Source organism: Fundulus heteroclitus, chromosome 3 (assembly GCF_011125445.2).
Source record: "Fundulus heteroclitus isolate FHET01 chromosome 3, MU-UCD_Fhet_4.1, whole genome shotgun sequence".
Lineage (NCBI taxonomy): Eukaryota > Metazoa > Chordata > Actinopteri > Cyprinodontiformes > Fundulidae > Fundulus > Fundulus heteroclitus.
The window spans coordinates 45,952,938-45,969,182 of record NC_046363.1 but is presented as its reverse complement, the minus strand read 5'-3'; the positions used below and the strand labels follow the sequence as shown (position 1 = coordinate 45,969,182).

Sequence of the window (16,245 nt, the reverse complement as noted above, 5' to 3'; positions counted from 1 at the left end):
GTCCATCAGGTCCGTCAGGTCCATCAGGTCCATCAGGTCCGTCAGGTCCATCAGGTCCATCAGGTCCTGATGGTCCATTAGGTCCATTAGGTCCATTAGGTCCATTAGGTCCATCAGGTCCATCAGGTCCGTCAGGTCCATCAGGTCCATCAGGTCCGTCAGGTCCATCAGGTCCATTAGGTCCATCAGGTCCTTCAGGTCCATCATGTCCATCAGGTCCATCAGGTCCATCAGGTCCATTAGGTCCATCAGGTCCATTAGGTCCATTAGGTCCATCAGGTCCTTCATCCTGGACTCGCTGTAAACAGAACAACTTCTCTGCTCGTTACCCAGCAGCAGCATCGTAATCGTTTCCAGTTGTGCGGTTTGTCTGCAGATCAGAACCTCTGCTGACTTAAAAAAAAAACGCTTCATAAAACTTTACAGCTTGGTCACAAATAAACAACAATGCTAAGGTCGACCCGGGTCAGCTTGTAAAACCAGAACCAGAACCAGAACCAGACATGGAGAAGCAGCATTTAGTTCCTATGCTCCACTGATCTGGAACAAACTCCCAGAAAACTGTGAATCAGACTAGAACCTGTTCAGAGCAGCTTTCAGCCTCAATAACAGCAACTCTGACCAACATGTTGATGTTTATTCATGTTTTCACCTGATAGAATTTAATGTTTGTTGTTGTCTCACAACCACAGACTGTTTCCATGAGTTTAGTTTGATGTTCTCATGATATAAAACACTTTAAACGCCTCGCTGCTGAAACGTGCCACAGATGAAACAGACACCAGAAGTTTTTTACTCCAGCAGCGGCTGAAGCTGCGCTCCAGAGGTCCGGTCTCACTGCACGGCCCGGTTTCTGCAGGATCCGTGCCGAAGGTGGGGTCCAGGTTCTCTGCAGGGGTTCAGGGACCAGTTTGTGTTGCTCAGTTAGAGGCAGGGAACCCGTTCTGCATCGGTTCTCCGTCTGGGAGAACCGCAGCGTTGGTCGATCTGCAGAACCTGCAGGAATCTGCCTGCAACATGTGAGAAAGTGGGTCAGCTTTCATGTTTCCTTTTCCTGTCTGTGTTTTCAGGGTGAAGACGGGCCAGAAGGCTCAGGACCAAAGGGAACCCCCGGGCCTCCGGTAGAGTAGACCCAGAGCCAAAACCCATTCCTTAAGAGTTAATCATCAAGTTCTCTGCTTTGGAATAGATCAGATACATTAAAGTGAAATGAGTGATTTCTCTTCTCAGGGAGCTCCTGGATTTCCTGGCTATGCTGGTCCGTCGGTGAGTCTGAGATCCAACACCTGCAGAGAAAATGTAAATCCTGAGGTTCTGGAGTCCAGGTTCTGTTTTGTTTGTTCAGGGGGAGACGGGTCAGAAAGGAAGCAAAGGATTTCCGGGTCGGAGAGGGAACTACGGTCGAGCTGTGAGTGTCCAGGATTCACCTGAGCTTTACACCTAAAACCTGCCTGTTTGCTTTAAACCGGTCGCTCTGTTTGGTCTTTATAGGGCAACTCTGGCCAGTCTGGAGGACCTGGAGAGGGCGGAGATCCGGGATATCCAGGACACAAAGTGAGTAGAACAACCCCCCCGTCCCTCATGGGTCAGGATATTAAAGGAGAAGTACGGTCAAAATCAGAGTTCAAACTGCTAAAAGTACTTTAAATATAAAATTATCACATACTGTCCAATAAATATTAAGCTTTTTTTAATTAAGAGTAATTTTCATTTGAAGGTCTTTTTATGGGGGCAGCCATCTTGGTGAGGAACAGTACTGCCTCCTCCCAGTTTATGACGTCACTGTGCGGGATCCGCTGTAGAGAAAGTCCCAATGCCCTATCTGTCTTCTTGTAAATAAATATCGCTTTTTATGCCAAAATATATTTTTAACCCCTTAAACAAAGATAGACATGGTATTAAGCATTTGAATTTAAATTAATATTTATTTTACATTTTAGAGACATAAAAAGACAACAAATAGGCATTAAAGTACGGGTTTATGGGTTGGGTTCTGTAAGATGAGTATAAAACTCATCTTTAGAACCAATCTCTGCTCAGAATGGTGATCTGCACCGCCTAATCTACTTTCAGCAGTTATCATCAGTTATTGCAACCGTAAACTGCAGAAAATACAGTCAGAGTGGCTCCTCCTGAGTTTACTCTGCTGCTGTCAGGATGAGCTGCTGTCAGGATGAGCTGCTGTCAGGATGAGCTGCTGTCAGGATGAGCTGCTGTCAGGATGAGCTGCAGCGCGTTATGAGGCGGAGGGATATTTCAGCGTCACTTAGTTTAGACCCCAAACAATCGACTTCACTTTCAGAAATAAGCCCCAAAAAAAGCTGCAACCCGCAACTCATGAAATTTAAAAGCGACTTTAGAAAAAATAAGACCAAAGTCGTGTAAAATAAGTGGGCTTGGCAACAGTGAGCATTCTTTTTAAGTGTGTCGTATCCCTCATCTGGTTGGTAAACAAATGTCCCGGCAAATTCTACATTATAAAAAAGAAAAACCTACAGAAAATCCTCGCTCCCATGTCATCTTGGAGACATTCTTCTTCTAAATGTTGGCTACAGACGACGTGTTTTCTCTCTGGCCAGAAGCACGATGGCAAATCCTCCTTCTTCAAGTAGGTAATCCAAAAAAAGAACCTGTGGTGGATTATGAATTGCCGATGTATTGTTACATCCACCTGCCATGCACGTGGGCATTGTTGCTTCAACTATAGCTCTCGTGAATTTCAATGGTGAAGTCCTCTGGAAATCTGAAATAATTGAGGTTCTGGCAGGAAGAGGAATGAAAAGATAACCCTAACGCTTCTCCTCCATGTTTCCAGGGGCTTCGAGGTCCTCCTGGAACCAGTGAAAAAACCGTGAGTCCACCTTAACTCCACTTTACCCGATAATGTTTAGGATCAGATGGGAGATCGTTGACAGAAACATCTTTGTGTGGTTTCAGGAGTGCGAACTGATCACCTACGTCAGAGACAACTGTGGTACGTCTGTCAGAGTCTCTAGAAATGAGTCCCTTCCTCCTGCGAGGAGGAAGCTGAGATAGAAAGTTTCAACCTGCTGTCAGACTCAAAGACTCCGTTTCTTCTTCCTCCACAGCTTGTTGTCACGGTACGTATGTCTCTGAATTATTAGCCGGACCGTAAGTGGTAAGTAGGACGGTTTCTCCACCGAGAAAATTCATTGTTTCTGCTTCAGTTTAGTTATATGGAACCGTTTTACAACAAAATGTCGCCTTAAGCCAGAAAATCCACAGACAAACTAAAACATGTAGTCAAACCACATCCATTCCAAGTAGATCCAGGTTATTGAACAATGCAGTGAAGTTTATTTCATTATTAAACCGTTAAAAAGGAAACCCAGCAGGTTGCATCAAGTCTCTCCAAGCAGCATTCACTCCTCCTGAAAGAGCGTAGAGCCACAGTGGACAGTCGTCTGCATTGTTGATGGCTTTGCAGCAATCCCTCATACTGAGCATGCATGAAGCGACAGTGGAGAGGAAAACTCCCCTTTCACAGGGAGGAGAACCTCCAGCAGAACCAGAACCAGGCTCAGTGTGAACGCTCATCTGCCTCCACCCACTGGGGCTTAGAGAAGACAGAGCAGAGACACAGAAAGCACAGAAGCTCACATTGACCCAGGAGTACTTTCTATGGTAGATGGTGATAGAGGATGATCTGCCTCCCCTGATGATGTCACAGCTAACAGAACGCCAGACCAGGTGTACCTTCTATGAAGACATGAATGACAGAGAACAAAAAGTTAAAAGCTGAAATAACAAACAATGCAGAATGCAGAGCAGTAGTATTTAATGAAGCCAGCCCACCTGATCTGTCTTTATGTGGAGCACAGCTGATCCGTTCGGTACGCCTGAGAAAGCGAGTCAGGACACACGAAGAACGCCCAGCTGGCCTGGAGCTTCCAGTCTGTGTTTCAACATCTGGAGAAAAGTGAATTGAAGCTGTTTCTGATGTATCGGTAACACCGGCGTGTCGTTCGGCGCCGTTCTGTTTTCTACCCACGCTAACGGCTCGATGACACGGCGACAGTCTGAGGCGTTAATTAGGTTCATTTAATGTTATTATTACATTTGGGGCAACGGCATTTGGGGCAACGGCATTTGTGGTGTGTATTTTATAATTTTGGAAACAGCTACCGATTAAAGTAAATTTTAAAACCTTGACTTGAGTTTTTTTAATTTTTGGTTTTAACCGAGAAATCTATCAGAAGTGACGTGACAGTGTTCAGCCCAGCCTCCCTCGTTGCAATGCGCGCTCCCGACACAGGGGAAACAGATTTCCATGGGGGAACTACATGGACTACAACTACAGCCGGCGCACAACACCGGCTGTAGTTGTGGGTCAGAACCCAGCAGGGATCCACGTTAACGTTTGCAGCATCGCGGAGCACTGATTGGTCGAAAGATGAAGCCGGTTCTTCTGGTTCTAAAACCTACTGAGGTTCTGCCATGGCGTGAGAAAAGTGTCCGGTTCTGTTCCTGCCGCGCAGCACTTTGGTGCAGCCTGCCTGCTTTACGGTGCTAAAGACATAAAGCTGACGTTTGCATCACGAGAACATTACTTAGTGAACATTAAAGAGCGTTATTTCTTTATAAAGATATGCATTTCATCTTTTCCTTGTGCAGCTTTACTTTCATTAACGCTGCAGTTGGAAAATCTAAAAAGCATCTTAAGTGGAGTCAGATTAAATCTCTTAATGCGTCATCATATTCTGCCACAGCGTTCAGAGCAGCTGCTCCAGCGCTGGGAGGCCGGATCGGACCTGACGTCTCCCGGTTCTGTCCCGCAGGTCCGCTCCAGTGCCCGGCCTACCCCACCGAGCTGGTCTTCGGCCTGGACATGTCCAGCGACGTGGGCCCGGCAGACTTCAGGGAGCAGCGGCAGGTGGTGCTCTCCATGCTGAAGGACGTCTCCATCGCTGAGGGCAACTGTCCGAAGGGCGCCCGCGTCTCCGTGGTGGCGTACAGCCGGCACACCAAGCGCCTGGTCCGGTTCCAGGAGCACCGCGGCAGGAAGCAGCTGATGGAAGCCGTGGAGAACCTGGCTCTGGAGCGCACCACGGAGAGGCGGCACCTCGGAGCCGCCATGCGCTTCGTGGGCCGGAACGTCTTTAAGCGCGTCCGGGCCGGCCGCACCACGCGGAAGGTGGCGGTGTTTTTCTCCAACGGCCAGCCGCAGGACCCCAGCGACGTTGCTGCTGCCGTGATGGAGTACCGAGCTCAGAACATCATCCTGGCCGTCATCGCTCTGAAGAGCGCTCCCGGCGCCGCCCAGACGGCCGTCAGCCAGGCGCTGGAGGTGGGTCCGGTTCTCTTCAGGTTCCTCCTCAGGTTCCTCTTCAGGTTCCTGCAGAAAGGTTAGCGGAAGCCGGTCCAGGTTACTGGTTCTTCTGACTTCATCTTCAGCATCTTTAGCATCTTCAGAAGACCAGAGCGTGTCCTGGCAGGTCTGGGATCAGTCTTTAGAATCAGACCAGCTCTGCTCATTTGGTGACAGAAAGCCGGAGGTTCCTGCTCAGCTCTCTGCAGCTCTGCATGCTCACGTCTGACCCGGGGAGACTGTCCAGAGGAGATGGTGGTCCACTCAGAGACTGGAAGGTGTCCAGGTCCACTCAGCAGATCATTTCTCTCGGTGTCTGGCCTTTAATCACAAACCCTGCCCTCATCATCCCTCCTTTCACTCCTGGTTCCTGGTTCTGTCTCCTGAACTCCTGCCTCCACCGCCGGGGCACATCAGAAGAGATTTAGTCTCACCTGTCGTCCCGTTTAGGATGGAAAGGTTTGCTGTGAGCTGAAGGTAACAGCAGCTTGTTTTCTCCCCTCAGGCGGATGATTCAGGTAACTCCATCTTTGCTCAGGTGAGGAGGAAGCAGGACCTGGAGAAGGTCAAGAACTGTGCCGTGTGTTACGGTAAGCAGCAGCATTGGTGCTGATTAGTAGTTCTATTTCACACTTTTTAATTTTGTTTTAATTTGTGGTGATAATCATCAATTAGCTGGTAGCTTCTGTCACTCCATCTTTTACTCCTCATATCCGCTTTATTTCACAAAGAAGACTGCATTAAATACAGGTGCACCTCAGAGAAGTATAAAGCTTATATTATTTCCCTTAATTCACAAAGTGGAACTAGTAAATGACATAGATTCAAGCAGAGTGAAAGAATTCCAGCCGTTCTTCTTATAATTGTGACGATTACAGCTAGCAGAGAATAAAAACCCAGAATTCAGCGTCTCAGAAGATCAGAGAATCACCTCAGATCAGGTTTAAACAGAAATGTCTGGCTGCTGAAAAGTCTGCTCACTTCTACGCAGATGGAGGAGGGAAATGATCCAGCACAATATTTAAACTCAATCAGGTCATTAAAACCTAAATCTGCACAGAAATCCGGCCATTTCCCCATGGCAACGAGGCGTTTAGACTTAATTTGAGTTGAGTTTGGATCAGAACCTCCAAATGGGAGCAATCAGCATGACTTTACGTCTGTTCCCAGCTGTTCCCTGTTTGACCATAAAGGAGATAAATACGACTTCATCTGATCCTTTAAACTGTGCTGGGTGACTCCTTCCAGAATAAATAACGGGATCCTTGTGAATCCTTTTCTCAGGCTAATAGTTTCCTAAATAGGAATAAATGTGGGCAGCTTTTTCATCTGATGTTGCGTATGAACTGGTTTAAATGAGAGAAAACTGTGTTGGTGCTTTAGAAGCAGACCTTCCTTTGCATCCGGTCCAGAACTCAGGTTTGCACAAATCCAGCTGCTGCAGATGCATTTAGCGAGTTTGGTCCTGATGTTCTGTTTGTGTCAGGCATTTTTTAAAAAAGCGAACGTCTGTTGTCTCTGCTGTTTGTCCAGACCCCTGCAGGCCTTCAGAGGAGTGCTCCTTCATCCGGGACCCGGCGCCGCCGCAGCAGGCGGACCTGGACCTGGTGATGGTTCTGGACGGCTCCAGGGAGATGCGGGCGGATGAATACGCCGGCGCCAAGCAGCTGCTGGGTTCTGTGGTGGAGCAGCTGGCCGTAAGCCCTCAGCCCCGCAGACCTGGAAGCCAGGCCCGAGTGGCCGTGGTCCAGCAGAGCGAAGCTCAGGCCGCTAAGGTGGAGTTCAACCTGCAGGCCTACCAGAACCAGGACCAGATGAAGAACCACCTGCTGGACAGGACGCGGCAGCAGAGCGGCTCCTCGCTTCTGGGACGAACGCTGGACTACGCCCTGCAGGAGGTGCTGCTGAAGGCCGGCCAGCCGCGCAGCAGGAGGGCTCTGCTGACCGTGGTGGCCACCCAGACGGCCTACGGCGACCGGGCCAAGCTGCGCTACGTGGCCCTGAAGGCCAGGTGTGAAGGCGTGGCCGTGTTCGTGGTGGCGGTGGGCGATCGCTACAATCAGACGCAGGTGGAGGAGCTGGCCGGTCTACCTGTCCATCAGCACCTGATCCACGTCCGCCAGCTGAAGGCCGAGGAGCAGGGCTACGTTCAGCGCTTCTTCAGAGTCTTCCTCTCCGTCCTCAACAGTAAGGTCATCCGAGGTGGGACGAGACGTTTTTCTGCTCAGGGTTTAAACGGGAATGTTTTGCTGCTGCATCTGTTCCAGAGAGGCTGAACGCGTATCCTCCTCCCTCCATGAAGCCAGACTGCAGCCGGCTGACGCACCCAGACGACCTCTTCATCAGGTAACCCTCATTCAGGTCGAGATGCTGCCGGCTCCTCAGCGGCTAGAATCCACAGCAGATGTCCACCGAAGTAAAAACGCGGCTTTGTTCTCAGAAATCAGAGTTTTTTTAAGGTCTGTGTCAGGAGAGCAGAGCTGAGCTCCTCAGACGGTGCAGAGCTCAGAAGCAACATGGCTGCTGCACGTTTCTAACTAGGGCTGCGTATCATCTAGGACAGGGTGTCAAACTCATTTTGGTTTAGGGGCAGCATTCAGCTTAATCTGATCTCAAGAGGGCCACACGAGTTAACTCATTGCAAGATTAAATAGAACTAATAAATGTGGACTTGTTGTTCATTTTTATATTAAGTTAATTTCACTTTTACACAATATATTATGAATAACCTCAGCGTTTCTAAGAAAAGTATGTGCAATTTCAACAATACTTTTACTCAGTTAAACATTTACTTGTGCATTATGCATAAGAACTGATCACAGTGATTATACAATGTTGAAAAACATTTATTCACATTTTTTGGAACTTAAAAACATTGTCCTGCATGACAAAATACATCAAACAGATAAAAATTAAGAAATGATTTGAATTTTTCCACACCTGAAGCTTAATCTGCTAATTAAAACACAGCGCCCCTCGTGGACAATATATGAACTGCATATTTTCAATTAAATTGAAGTTTCAATAATTGTTTTATCATTCTCTTCCTTTTATCTTGTCCACTTGTGAAAGTCAAATCTGATGAGCTCTTTGTGGCATATATATATATATATATATATATATATATATATATATATATATATATATATATATATATATATATATATATATATATATATATATTTTTTTTTTTTTTTTTTATTTTTTTTTTATAATGATAATACATTTAGCCACAGGGCCGGACTAAATTGTTCGGTGGGCCGCATCCGGCCCGCAGGCTGTATGTTTGACACCCCTGATCTAGGATGAGCCGATTCGATAAATCATCGATACAAAGCTCACGATACAATACCATTCTACATATAGCTCAGCTTGATTTGATTTGACTCCAATACTGATAATTATTAATTAAGTCACTCAATCGACAAAACCAGCTAAATATTATATTTTTGTTAAATTTATTGAACACTGATATATTAACAGGAAAATAAAGTGCATTTGCTTCAATGCATTTAACGTGTCACAGAAACCAAAAATGTCCCAAACGAAGGCGCTTTTGAAATCCTGTCGGCCGTTCAGCAAATTCGTCTCACTTGCACTTCTTCGCTGTGAACAGTGATGGCGCGCTGTGATAACGCCCCCTAGGGGTTGGGAGGTATATTGACATGGAAAGCCGGAATATCGATGTTAAATCGTTTTTAAAAACATCAATGTTAATTTTTGTATCAATTTTATGCACAGCCTATTTATAAGCAGCTGAGCGTTGCGGCGCTAAACGGATGGTTGGCGGTTCTGATGGGTCGGGTCACATTAAGCCAAAGCCACGCAGAAGTGGAGCGTCTCTTTGTGGGGATGTTGCAGTGATGATGGGACCAGCTTGTTTTGCTGATGCTCGTTAGCTGAGTTTTCATTAAGCTAGCAGCAGTCACCAGGGCAGCAAATAGTTTGGATCCCTTTTTTATGTTATTGTTATGTTATAATGTTATTATTCACATTATTATTATTAGATTCTGCTGTATATTTGCGTTGCTTCTTTGCTTTACGTTGTATCGTTTTTTTTATTTTCTCTCTACTTCACATATATAAACCCAGACCTCTCAACTTTTATCAAAAGTTAGGAGTGAGATTATGCTAATTTAGGGGCGGGGCTTGTTTGGGGGCGGGGCTAACCGGACCCTGGAAGAGCTGGTGGAGTCAACTCCATCTCATTTTTATCCCACCAGACAATGAAGTAGACATGTATTACTTGTGTTAAAAAGAGAAAGAGACATATTAATACTTTATTGTTCAGTTAATGGATTAAAACATAAATAATACACAATTGTTCAAATAATACTGAATAAAATTAAGTAGATTTTAATTATTGACCGAATTATTATACTGTTACACATTCATCTATGGGTTGTTTATCATTGTAAATCTATAACCTGATTGGTGAATCAGGCTGAGTTTCATCAAGCCTTTATGGTCAACATTTTCCCCTCAGCAGCAACACTGAAGCTCACAGAGGTTCCCGCTGCGTCTTTACGCACGATCCAGCTGCTGATGTGTGTCCCTCCTTTCAGCTCAATGCACTTCTAGACTGTTACAGTTTATAACCATTATCACCTTTCACAGCGACAGGTTTCTCAGTCAGTCGCCGCGCTGACCAGACAAATCTCTATTGCTCTCGTCATTGCGCTCTGGGCGCCCAGAAAGCACCTGCTCCGAGGGAAAGGGGGGGAGGGAGAGGAGCAAGCGCGGAGGCACAGAAATACGGTGCATGTAGTTAAAAAATGCAGAATTAATAAAAACGAAACTTATAAACTGACCAAGTGGCGTTTTAAACTGCATCTGGTTAGCAGAACTGTTTTTATGATCAGCGTGCAGCCATGACTGGTTCTGAATGAACCGGTCATCTGGCAGCAGCTCTCCCCCCGCCCCCTCCCCTCCTGTGTACGCGGTACAGGACCTTACCGGCTCACTTTCACCACTGTTAAGACTAAAATTATTCATAACTCTGATCACTCTTCCTGCTGCTCTGTTAACATGAACTGCAGCATGAATTACTGATGGCCACAAGCTGTGAAAGAAGCCGAAACAGCTCAGCAGAAGGCGGAGTTTTGTCCTCGCAGCCCAGATGGGCTTTGTGATTTTTATGCGTGAGAAATTCCATGTTTGCGTGTGAAATGCCATGTGTTGCGTGTGAGCGTGTGAAGTTAGTGAAATGCGTGTGTCACACGGTCAATGCGTGAGAGTTGAGAGCTATGATAAACCACTTTGTGTTGGCCTTTCACATAAAATTCCAATTAATAATATTTATATTTGTGGTGTAATGTGACAATATGTGGAAAAGTTTAAAGGGTGTGAATACTTTTTCCAAGCCGCTGTAGTTTCCAGTCAGTGTGTGGTAGTTATTCAGTATTACTGTGTGTTTGAGCAACAACACTTCAAAGGGCAAGATAAAGTAAAAACTAAGACGTCTCCAAACCCTGTCTGCAGACCTGATGGGGATCAGAGTTAAAATTCGCTGCAGTTACTAACGTTGTCAAGATTTCACTTTTACTTCCTGACAAGAAAAACATTAAAATATGTTCATGTCAGCAGCTGTTTTAGGAATTTCAGACAAAATAATGATACGCGAATGAGAAGTCGTTGATGTTAAACTCCGAATCCTTGGGTGAACTATGAACATGAACTGATTAATTTTACCTGATGAACTTAAACTAGTTCTAGTTGAGGTGAGCTGCCTGGCAGATAAACGTCGCCTGTTTTCAAGAGGGTCCAGGGTGGGGTAGGTTTGCCGTCTAAGCGATTCTTGTTTGAATGTCGATGTTTCTGTGTTCGGTGGCTGCAGGGAGGACGATGCTCGCGGACAGGGTCCGGTTGCTGATGATTCCCAGGCTGGAAGGTGGAGTCCACAGCAGAAGGAAGAGGTCCCTGGTTCAGCTTCAGGGTCGCAGCTTGGAGGTACAGAGCACACCCAGAAACACTGAATCTGAAACTGAATGTTTCAGTGCTATGATGAGCGCTGAAGCCTGACTGAAACTCTTCAAATAGGTCATTATTTTGTTAAAGGTTTAATAACAGCTACTTTAAAAGCCTGTGGTACATATCCATTTACCAAGGATAGATTAATCATGTCTAAAATAGGACCACTGATCAGAGGGAATACCTCCTTAAACAACTTGGTTGGGATTGGGTCTAACATACAGGTAGAAGGTTTAGATGAAGCTAAAATTTTAGATAGCTCAGAAAGCTCTACTGCTTCTAAACAGTTCAGACACTGCGTAGGTTCTAAGGATTCCTCCAATGCTGCCTCACTTACTGAGGATGAGGTAATCATGTTTGGGAGGATGCCAATTATTTTATTTTTAATGGAATCAATTTTATTTATGAAGAATCCCATAAAATCATTACTGCTAAGAGATAAGGGAATGGATGGATTAACAGAGCTGTGGCTCTGGGTAAGTTTGGCAACTGTACTAAAGAGAAATCTAGGATTATTTTTATTCTCTTCAATTAATGATGAAAAATATGCTACTCTAACTCTGCGAAGGGTCTTGTTATACAACAATAGTCTGTCCCTCCAGATTAAGTAGGATTCCTCTTGGTGTGTAGAGCGCCATTTTCTCTCCAATTTCCTAACATTGTGCTTCAAGGAATGCAGCTCTGAATTGCATTTTGGCGACTGGCTCGCCAAATCAGCGTTTGTATTTGGCGAGCCAGTCAAGGTTTCCTGGATATCTGCAACCATCTTTTGTAACGTTGGAACCAGAGGCTTAAATCACTGCCTGTCTGATAAGAAGGAAGAAACTCAATCAACCAGGAATTCGTCATTTTTGCTGCATTGCTCAGCAGCAGTTCTGGGCACTGACTGGACCAGCACCCTTTCATGAAGGTTTCCAGTTATACCACTGTTTCTGCCCTCATTTTATTTATTTTCACATATTTTAATATTTTAATATACTCAACATTTGATCAACAGCAATAGGTTTGAATTGAAAACAGTTTTTAATACCAGATCTTGATCAGGTTTCCAGATCGCTGACCTCCCTCTGCTTCCCTCTCTGTCGCCTCCAGATGTCTGCCTTCTCGGTAAGGACAGCGGCAGCTGCAGGAATTACACCTTTTTGTGGTTCTACGACAGCAAAAAGGCCCGATGCGCCCGCTTCCTCTACAGCGGCTGTGGAGGCAATGAGAACCGCTTCGGGACGAGGGAGGAGTGCGAGGACACGTGTCTGAGGAAGAGCTAAGGAAGAACTCTAACTAGAAAACCCTACGGTGCTATTTCAGAAACCAAACCTAATCAGGAGTCAACTGAGCCGGATCAGAACACCAGCAACATGCCTCAGGAGGAGTTGTCGAGCTTTAACTATAGCTACAAACATATTGTCCTGTATTTTATACCATGACACGTTTGAGATAAAGCTCTTTGACTACGTCACTGTTTCCTGTCTGTCAGAATATTTGTCGTCTCGTTTATTTTTTTAGGAGCTGACTGAGCAGCCAATGAAAACAAATTGTGTTGCTTGTTCAGCAGGCTTCAGTTTGTGTTGATCACAATCCTGGTTTTAAAAGACAACATAATTTAATCTATATGGACGCATCAAACTGTTTACTTCGTTCTGCATATCTGTGTGCTTCCTGGATGGGGGGCACAAGCCTCCTTAAAGTATTCAAACCATTTGAACTCTCCTGTTACATAACAAACTGTAATGGATTTCATGTGGAACAGACTTTTTTTTTTTACCAATAAAAAGTATTAAGCCCTCATTGATCTAGTACCTCTCAATAAGAAGTCGTCCAGTCAGTAAACCGTGTTTTAGAGGGCAGTGGCCAGAAGATTTCTGACCTTTAAGGAGGAGAGATGACTGAAATGTTCTGGTTGTAAAAGTCAACAGATCAGCGGTTTTAAAAAAGGGATGAAAAGGGTTGCGGATGGTTTGGTTGATCCATCTGGAGACCATCTAGAGGTGATGCCAGAGCTTCCCTCTCACAATGACTTTATGCTCTCAGAGCCCCACGGAGCAGCAGGACCAACCTCCTTCCAACCAGAACCTCCACCTGCTTCAGATTGTTTTTATTTGTTTACTGCATATTTTAGTGTTCAGTCTGAATATCTTCTGCTCAGAAGCAGGGAGGATGTGTTTGTAGCTGTGCTGCCATGGAACTGCAGGACCAAACCTACCCAGGGTTTAACATTCAAAACTGTCAGATGTTTTTCTTCCTGCTGTGAAGGATTTCTTGAATAAAAAGCTCTTTGGAAACACGTTCTGTGTCTCTGTGTGGAGTAGGAGGCTGTTCAGATGAATGTGAATAAAGCAAATAAAGGAACCGAGTCCAAACAGAAAGAAAGCAGGGACCAGAACTTTGCATCCGTCCCCCTTTTCTCCTCAGCTGAGCTCCACAGCGCCCCCTGCACCTCAGCTGCTGCCGTTGCACCGACTTCAGGTCTGCATGAAATACATGACAATGATGGGTCTTTATAATTCTTACTGATTATCTAAGAAATGTGAACATTGTATTTCAGTCTCATGTAGGAATAGTTACAGCTTTGATATGGCAGGTGACGGCAGGTTTGAATTCGTACTTATATTTACGTATGCTGTATTAAAAATGTTACCGGGCCCCATTCATAAGCTATGGACTGCTTCAAGGGTGTCCCAATTACAAAACATATTATATCCAAACTGTACGGCAAGTTTTGATGTCCTTTCATCTTTTTGTAATAAACCAAACTATGACTAAACTATTCAGCGCCAGATGGGTCTTTTGACTCCAGGGGGCGCTGTGGGGAACCATGACTGAGAAACAGGGGAGAATATCTTCTGATGATGTGATCACACCATAAACTAAATCAGTATTAGGAATCCAACACGTCTTTTTCCTCTTCAGTGTGATGATCATGGTCTTCATCAAGGTAGATTATCTTCAACCAGATCCCCTCCTCCACCTTGCTGATTCAAAATGTTACTGATCTTCATTCCCTCTGATGACTTTTTACAATTTATGACTTTTCGGATTCGGTTAAATCACCTTTTTATGTACACACTTCTTATTAGGAGCATTTACTGACCTCCATTTTTATAGTGAATCATTTCTGACCATAACCATCACCAGTATATTCCTAACCCTGACCTTAATTCACACAACACCCCTGGGCCTAAAAAATGAAGTCCACTGCATTAGAATCGGGTTTAGAGGGTTAGAGAAAATACCAAATACCAGAAAAGGTCAATTATAGGACATATAAACACTCTCACATCCTTGTTTTAAATACTCATTGACTTCCATTCATTTTCAACCCTTTCTATGGCCTAACCCTAATGACACCTTAGCCCTGAACCTAACCACCAAGCCCAAAAATGTCCTCACTTTACATTAAAGTCCACATTTTGGTGGTAAAAAATACGACAAATGATGTCGTCACTCAGCTGCAAGTACAAACTGGACATGATCCAAAAAGCTGCAGGTCCTCCAAACACAGGTTTCTGTCTTCTTTGCACGGGCGGTCTACTTCAGAATCAGACTCAGGGATTTAACTCAGTTCAATGCAGTTTTATTTATATAGCTCCAATTCACATCACGTCATCATCAAGGTTCTTTCCAAAGTCAGCTTCCATCAGATCCTCCAGGTTGGTGAGAAAGTTTCCTCTCTAAGGAAACCCAGCAGGTTGCATCAAGTCTCTCCAAGCAGCATTCACTCCTCCTGAAAGAGCGTAGAGCCACAGTGGACAGTCGTCTGCATTGTTGATGGCTTTGCAGCAATCCCTCATACTGAGCATGCATGAAGCGACAGTGGAGAGGAAAACTCCCCTTTAACAGGGAGGAGAACCTCCAGCAGAACCAGAACCAGGCTCAGTGTGAACGCTCATCTGCCTCCACCCACTGGGGCTTAGAGAAGACAGAGCAGAGACACAGAAAGCACAGAAGCTCACATTGACCCAGGAGTACTTTCTATGGTAGAGAAGACAGAGCAGAGACACAGAAAGCTCAGAAGCTCACATTGATCCAGGAGTACTTTCTATGTTAGAGAAGACAGAGCAGAGACACAGAAAGCTCAGAAGCTCACATTGATCCAGGAGTACTTTCTATGGTAGATGGTAATAGAGGATGATCTGCCTCCCCTGATGATGTCACAGCTAACAGAACGCCAGACCAGGTGTACCTTCTATGAAGAGAAAAATGACAGAGAACAAAAAGTTAAAAGCTGAAATAACATCAAACAATGCAGAATGCAGAGCAGTAGTATTTAATGAAGTCAGTCCACCTGATCTGTCTTTATGTGGAGCACAGCTGATCCTTTCGGTACGCCTGAGAAAGCGAGTCAGGACACACGAAGAACGCCCAGCTGGCCTGGAGCTTCCAGTCTGTGTTTCAACATCTGGAGAAAAGTGAATTGAAGCTGTTTCTGATGTATTGCTAACACCGGCGTGTCGTTCGGCGCCGTTCTGTTTTCTGCCCACGCTAACGGCTCGATGACACAGCGACAGTCTGAGGCGTTAATTAGGTTCATTTAATGTTTGAAATGAACGTTCAGAAGGACGTCAGGCCATCTTTGCTGTTGGAAACACTGAAGCAACCAGAATGATTATTAAATTAACACATTTATCCAATTGTAGACGAGTTTCTGGTCTTTGAAGAACAATAACTGAGTAAAAGGAATAACTTTAAATAAGATTAAGGGTTGAGCCCTTTCTGTGTAAACCTGCGGTGGCTGAAGGTCTCTTCCAGGCGTTTTGATAAAACTGCTGAGGCAGACGCTTCATCTTTCTGTGAACCTGAACCTGACGTGTTTCAGATGTCCTCAGCCAATCAGAGCGCTCCACGGCCGGCTGCCTGCCTCCTCAGGTCTAGTCAAGGACTTGTGGTTCCACCTGAACGGCCAGGTGAGGAGGCAGAAGAGGGGTGAAGATGTTCTGCTGGGTGGGTTC

General features: G+C 45.2%; 1 protein-coding gene across 1 annotated transcript in view; it reads left to right on the top strand.

Moving 5' to 3' along the window:
* The window catches only part of LOC105920234 (collagen alpha-6(VI) chain), a 47,185-nt gene extending 33,604 nt beyond the window's left edge, over positions 1-13,581 (top strand). The window contains 13 exon segments of the mRNA XM_036135579.1: positions 1,071-1,121; positions 1,231-1,266; positions 1,346-1,408; positions 1,492-1,554; positions 2,816-2,851; positions 2,938-2,974; positions 3,090-3,101; positions 4,800-5,308; positions 5,835-5,919; positions 6,863-7,516; positions 7,597-7,675; positions 11,166-11,278; positions 12,392-13,581. Coding sequence (XP_035991472.1) covers positions 1,071-1,121; positions 1,231-1,266; positions 1,346-1,408; positions 1,492-1,554; positions 2,816-2,851; positions 2,938-2,974; positions 3,090-3,101; positions 4,800-5,308; positions 5,835-5,919; positions 6,863-7,516; positions 7,597-7,675; positions 11,166-11,278; positions 12,392-12,564 — 1,911 coding nt within the window. The 3' untranslated portion in view covers positions 12,565-13,581.
* Positions 13,582-16,245: the final 2,664 nt, after the last annotated feature.